The sequence below is a fragment of the Vicugna pacos genome, unplaced genomic scaffold, assembly GCF_048564905.1.
Source record: "Vicugna pacos unplaced genomic scaffold, VicPac4 scaffold_184, whole genome shotgun sequence".
NCBI classification, from domain to species: Eukaryota; Metazoa; Chordata; class Mammalia; order Artiodactyla; family Camelidae; genus Vicugna; species Vicugna pacos.
The window spans coordinates 17,782-24,207 of NW_027328863.1; the positions used below are offsets into that span (position 1 = coordinate 17,782).

The 6,426-nt window shown below is 55.7% G+C and overlaps 1 protein-coding gene across 1 annotated transcript; it reads left to right on the plus strand.

The window, feature by feature from the left end:
- Window positions 1–4,799: 4,799 nt before the first annotated feature.
- On the plus strand, window positions 4,800–5,506 carry LOC140695189 (polyadenylate-binding protein 1-like 2). Its single transcript, XM_072958056.1, has one exon. It carries the CDS (start codon window positions 4,815–4,817, stop codon window positions 5,415–5,417), a length of 603 nt encoding a protein of 200 aa, XP_072814157.1. The 5' UTR covers window positions 4,800–4,814; the 3' UTR covers window positions 5,418–5,506.
- The last annotated feature ends 920 nt before the right edge of the window (window positions 5,507–6,426 follow it).

A 6,426-nucleotide genomic window follows, 5' to 3' on the forward strand; every position in this document is an offset into this window, starting at 1 on the left:
GCACGACCTGAGTGAGGACCTTGAGCCTGGGCCATGCAAGGTTCTTGGAGAGAAGTCAGGTTTAGGGCCGGTCTGTTCACCGTCCAGTCCTTTGTAATCTCTTCTGCTGGCTTATCATTCTAAATCCAATTTCTACATGTTGGCATATCCCAGGGAATAGCCCTGCCCCTCCTTCTCCCGACTACACTCTCTCTAGGTGATTCTGCCCAGTCTCATGGCTTTAAACACTGCTTGTGTGCCCTGTCTTCTCGATAATTCTGTTTCTGCAGCCTACATGGAGACGAGACTTCCCCAGACTTCGGACACTTAACATGTGCACATAGGAGCTCTTGACACACATCCCCAAGTGTCTTTCTCCCTTCTCCAAATCTACCTCATCCACTCCCCGTATTGCCTATGACCATACATAACACCTCCATGATCAAGACTTGCAAGAAAATGCTCTCATAGTAATCATTCATTTCTTAAGTTTGTTCACCAACTGCCTTCAGTCCACCAGCAGGTGATGTCTGTTCTCTTTCCAAAATATCATGTGAACCTACACGCTAGTCTCCAAATTCATGCTGCCAGTCTGGGCCAAGCCACCACCATCTCCCAACTGGGCTGCAGCAAGAGGGTCCGAATTGGTCTCCCCTGTTTTCCTTTGTGCCCTGCTCACTTGCAGTATTTTCCACGGAGAGCAGCCGAGCCAGAGAGAAATTACTGAATGGACTTCGTTCATGGCCCTCCCTTGATTCACTCCTCTCTCTGGATCCCTAGAGCACTTTGAGTGAAAACCAAACTCTTCATCATGGCTCCTTCCTACCACTGCACTGTCCTTTGTTCGTTCCCTCCCCTCTCTCACTGGGCTCCAGCCACACTGGCATCTTTTCTGCCTCTCCGGTGGTGCCGTGCTGCTCTTTTCTGCCGCAAGTCCAGAGGAACTGCAGTTCTCCCTGCTGGGCAGGTTTTCCCCCTGTCTCCTAGCAGGACTGGCCACTTAACATTGTCTTCAGAAAGGCCATCTTTGACCTTTGCCACTTCTCTTGGGTTCTGGGTCATACATAGGGACCCAGTGCTCCGGCTTCTTTCCCTGAGGGCATTTGTAGCAACCTTTAAGTGCTTTTATATTTTCTGCCATGTTTATTGTTTGTCTTCCCCACTAGAAAATATGTTCCTTGGATGCAGGGACCCTCTGCCAAGAAGAATGCCTGGTACAAGGTAGGCCCTTCATAAATACCTGTTGAATCACTGAGTGAATGAAGTGAATAACACTTCCTCCCACAAGAAAGGGACCTCTCTCTCCCTCCACTGGTGCTCCCCAGGGCTCTTCATTTTTGCCTCCGTCACAGCACCTAGTAGTCAGAAAACTTTTGATTGCAGATGTGACCAGGAACTGAAAGAAACGAGGTGGGGACCCCATGGAGAAAGGACGTGGAGAGCATCCCCTGTTCCTGTTACTAGAAGGTCAGGGGCCTAGGGATTGTCTTCAGGCTTGACAGGTTTGGGGATTCACTGGCCACTGTATGACTTTGCTGAACCTCTCTCTCCTACTGCTTCACTGATTTCTGTTGGCTCTGTGGGCTGGAAGTCAAAGCCAGAGAAAGAGATCTTGTTGAGTCCTGGTCCTTGAATTGGTCGCCCTTGTCACTTCTGTCTCTCAACAATGGGCCGAGAAGTTCTTCTCATCATCCCCATGTACCCTACCCCCTCAGCAATTATGTCTTCCCCCTTGGTCTCTGCCTCCTCCGGTCCCTCTTGGATGGCCACCTGCAATGGTGAGGCACAGCTCATCTGCGTCCTGCCTACAAGCACCCTAGCCCCCCAGGAGATGGTTCCCAAGAGTGGTGACAATGACCCCCTTGGTCAAGGCACCAGCTGTACAGCAGGCTTTTCCTAAGTCTCTGTCCCTTTCCCTTGCTGGCACTAATCCTGTCTAGGGGCAGAGGGCTAGACTTTGCAAGCTGGCGAGGCACATGTCTGTGTGTCTGTTTCTCAGCCATCTTGGGATGCTTCCCAGCCAGTGATGAGAAAGTTCCCATGCCCTCAAACCCCACAGTGACTCAGTCAGTTCTGACGGTTCAGGGTTGTTCTATCGTGTGCAATCGCCCGGGTCCTGCTGCCACCACAGAAAACAGCTTTATTTGCCCAGTGAATGTGGATGGGCAGGACTGCGGGGGCGGGGGAGGGATGGAGAGAATATGTGCTGGGCAGATGAAATTCCACGGTCAGCATAGTCCAATCACATATAGCACCTATAGCCCTCTGCTGGCATTTCTGTCATTTGTATGGGCAGCCTGAGCTGTAGTGGAGCGAGACATCCTGAGGGAAGGCACTGTGGTTTTATCATGTTTTGTATTTGACCCCCAAGTCCACAGTTCAATGCCTGGCTCAGGGTAAGTGAGAAACCCCTATTTATGGAAGGAAAGGAGCGACCGAAGGAAGGGTTGCTCTGACTCTTTTGGAACGGGTCACATCTGACTGACTTCTTTTTGTTCTATCAGCTCTCTCTCAGATGTGTGTGTGTGTGTGCGCGTGCGCGCGTGCAATCAGACATTTATATGTGTATTGATGGATTTTCCCCCCATTACATTGAGATATAATTGACATGTAACATCGTATTCATTGAAGGTGTACAACATAATGATTTGATATCTGTTTATATCGCTAAGTGATTATCACAGTAAGTTTAGCAAACGCCCATCACCTCAGCAGTTACACATTTTCCCCCATGTAATGAGAGCTCTTTAGATCTACTCTCTTAGTGAGTTCTGTATTGATGTTTAATTTGTGCTCTTTCTAAATATCTGACCATATCGAGTTCCTCCTTGAATATGCTGAGTGGGCCCATGAGCTTGGGTTTAGAGTCCAAGCTCCTTAGCTAGCTTTTCAGGGCCCCACACCTTCCAGTCCCATCTCTTGCCATCTACTCTTGGAGATCATAAGCGCTATCCACGCCAGACAATTACGCATGACCAGAAGTGACCATGCAGGTGCTTGCTAGCATGCTACAGGGCCTTGGACACAGACTGATCCCTATGTCTAGAAAGCCTTCTGTCCTGCCTCGACGTGGTGGACTGTTGCTCACCTTTTGGAGCTCCCTTGGGGGAAGCTAGTGCCTGGCTCGGGACCAGGCTCTGTCCCCAGCCCTTGGTTTGGCTTTCCTCACCTATCACGGAGGACAGCACTAAGGACAGGGTGCTCTTGACTTCCCTCACTTGCAGGCTGCATGAATTGAGATGGCAAGGGCGGGAGGAGTTGGGGGGGGGGACGCTCAAGAACCCTAGGTCCCTAGTTTTCCCGTAGCCTGGAGCAGGGGCATGGTTTCCAGCCCAGCCTGCTCCCAAGGACAAGCTCAAAACCAGTCGATTTCCTCCCGCTTCCCAGACCCCTGTATCCCTAGGGACCGGCATTGGCTCCATAAGTATTTGTGGCATGGCATTATGGATGAATGAATACGTGTTCTTTATGTCCCCTTTTGCAAGTGTTGCAGAGGAGGGAAAGAGCTGGAAAAAGGGGAGGGATCTCTGAGAAAATGGGTCAGCAGGCTGCAGGAGGAGCTTGCCCCGCTTGCCCCAGCTCCCGCTCAGGAGTTGTTTCCTCGGTGGCGGTGATGTTGAAGAGTGGGTGCGCGCGCTGAGGTGGGGGGAAACCCCCGAATGCGAGAAAACCATTTTTCGTGGCTTTGTTTAGGCCGGGCAAATGTATTCTCAACGCCACCCACCCTCTCTTGCAAGGCACCTGATTGAATCATTTAAAGGTTCTATGGGGAGAGGAGGGATCAAACAAAACTCCCTAAATCTAACACCTGGTCCCTCAGTCCACAGTGGCGCCCTTTCCCTGGCTTCCTCCTCATAAATATCCAGGCGACCCGAGAGGCTGAGGACTCACACCCCGGCCCCCCAGCCCCAAGCTTCCCGCTCCCGCCCCCTCCCACCACCCGTGGCCCCGCAGCCCCGCAGCAGCCACAGGGGGAACCAAAGAGACAGAAGCCTTCCCAGCTGCCCGGACCACAGACGCCAACACCCCCCGCCCCCCACCACACGCCGCCCGCCCGCGCCCCGCACGCTAGCCCACGACCGAGCGGCGGCGGCAGCAGCAGGCTGCAGGCTGCGGCGACTCGCACCGGCGCGCTCCTGGCAGCACTCGCCATCCCAGGTGACTGGGACGCGCCAGATCGGCTGGCCCCGGGTCCCCCGCCCCGGCTCGCGCTCGAGCCCCCGGCCCGGGTTCCGGCGCCCACCGGCCCTCCTGCCCTCCCCCGCCTCTCCGCTCCCCCAGTTCGCGGGAAGGGAGGTCGCGGCAGCGGCCCGGAGGCACCGGCGACCGTGGCGACAGCGGCGACAGTGGCGGCGGCGGTGGCGGCGGCAGCGGCGGCGGCGGCGGAGGCTGCGGCGGCGACCGTGGCAGAGGCGGTGGCGGAGGCCTCCGTGGCGGAGGCGGAAGCAGAGGTGGAGGCTGAGGTGGAGGCCGAGGCCTCAGTAGAGGAGGCAGTGGCGGAGGCCACCCTGGCGGAGGCGGCTGCAGCCCTGGCGGGAGAAGAGGAGGAGGCTGCCCTGGCGGCAGCGGCCGTGGCCGTGGCGGAGGCCAGCGCGGCCGAAGCCGCCGCCGCCGCCGCCGCCGCCGCCGCAGCCGCCGCAGCAGCAACGGAGGCTGCGGCGCCCCCCTTGGGGGAGTCGGATGTGGATGCGGATGCGGATGCGGAGGTGGCCGCAGCGGTAGCGGCGGCGGCGGCGGCGGCGGCGGCGGCGGCGGCTGCAGCAGCGGCTGCCGCCGCGGATGCCGATGCGGATGCGGAGACGGGCGGGGGCTCCGAAGGGAACCCAGACTTTCCTATGGCCTCGCTGTACGTGGGCGACCTGCACCCTGAGGTGACAGAGGCAATGCTGTACGAGAAGTTCAGCCCGGCGGGGCCGATCCTCTCTATCCGCATTTGCAGGGACAAGATCACCCGCCGCTCGTTGGGCTACGCGTATGTCAACTACCAGCAACCAGTGGACGCCAAGCGGGCCCTGGAGACCCTGAACTTTGATGTCATCAAGGGCAGGCCAGTGCGCATCATGTGGTCCCAGCGGGACCCCTCGCTCCGCAAGAGCGGGGTGGGCAACGTCTTCATCAAGAACCTGGGCAAGACCATTGACAACAAGGCGCTGTACAACATCTTCTCGGCGTTCGGCAACATCCTCTCCTGCAAAGTGGCCTGCGACGAAAAGGGGCCCAAGGGCTACGGGTTTGTGCACTTCCAGAAGCAGGAGTCCGCCGAGCGGGCCATCGATGCGATGAATGGCATGTTCCTGAACTACCGCAAAATTTTCGTTGGGAGATTCAAGTCGCATAAAGAACGAGAGGCCGAAAGGGGAGCCTGGGCCAGGCAGTCCACCAGTGCTGACGTCAAGGATTTCGAGGAAGACACCGACGAAGAGGCCACCTTGCGATGAAGACATCCCAAGAGCGAGCCAGCCAGCAGAGCCAAACCTTGGCTCCCACCCGGTTTACAACTCCCCCCTCCCCAACTTTGCCCCCCTAACCCACCAGCAGTGTATTGTATTGGGAGTGCAGGTCTCTCTGTCTCTCTCTCTCTCCCCCCCCCCTTCTCTCTCTCTCTCTCTCTCTCTCTCTCTCTCTCTCTCTCTCTCTCTCTCTCTCTCTCTCTCTCTCTCTCTCTCTCGTCTCTTTCTCTCCCCCTCCCCTCTCTGTCTCTCTGTCTCTGTCTCTCTCTCTCCTCTTCCCTCCTCCTTCCCTCTCTCCCCCTCTCTCCCCCTCTCTCCTTCCCTCCTGCCCTCCCCTCCTCCTTCCCTCTCTCCATCTCTCCCCTCCTCCCTCCGTCTCTATCTCTCTCACTCTGGGTCTCTCTTTCTCCCACTCTCTCTTCTCCCCTCCCACCCCCCTCACAGCTCGCCCCCCTTCTCCTCCCCTCGCCCCACACCGGCCTTGGGCGTTGTGAATACCCTTGCTAATCTGTGCCACTTGATAGGTAAAAGGCTGCTTCTTCTCCTTGTTGTTTGGTTTAAAAAGCACTTTCTTTCTCTCTTTGTTTACTGTACAGGTGATACAATTTCATGGTAGAAACATCAGGAAGGAGAAGGAACTCAGATGAGGGAAAACCAAGAGAGTAATTGCTCCCCATGATCCTACTATCCAGAGACAACCACTTTTACCTTTTTGGTGTGCTGTTTTTCCACGCGCTCTTCTCTCCTTCTCCCTCCCTTCCTCACCTCTACCCCACTCTCCCTTTTAACACACTGTTACAGAATGGTTCATGTATGTAGTGTTTCTTAACCTGCTTTTTCAGAAACTAAAACCAAACAAAAATCAACCCATTGAACTTATTTCCGTGTTATTCAACAGGCTTCAGAAATGTCATCTTCAGTGCCTGCAAGAGTGTATCAACGGACCCTAACATTTCTGTAATCATTCCCGCATTGTTGGACATTCAGGTGGTGCCTA

Bases quoted from the DNA above. Each gene is read 5' to 3' on its own strand.
- LOC140695189 (XM_072958056.1), top strand. From the start codon at position 4,815: ATGGCCTCGCTGTACGTGGGCGACCTGCACCCTGAGGTGACAGAGGCA.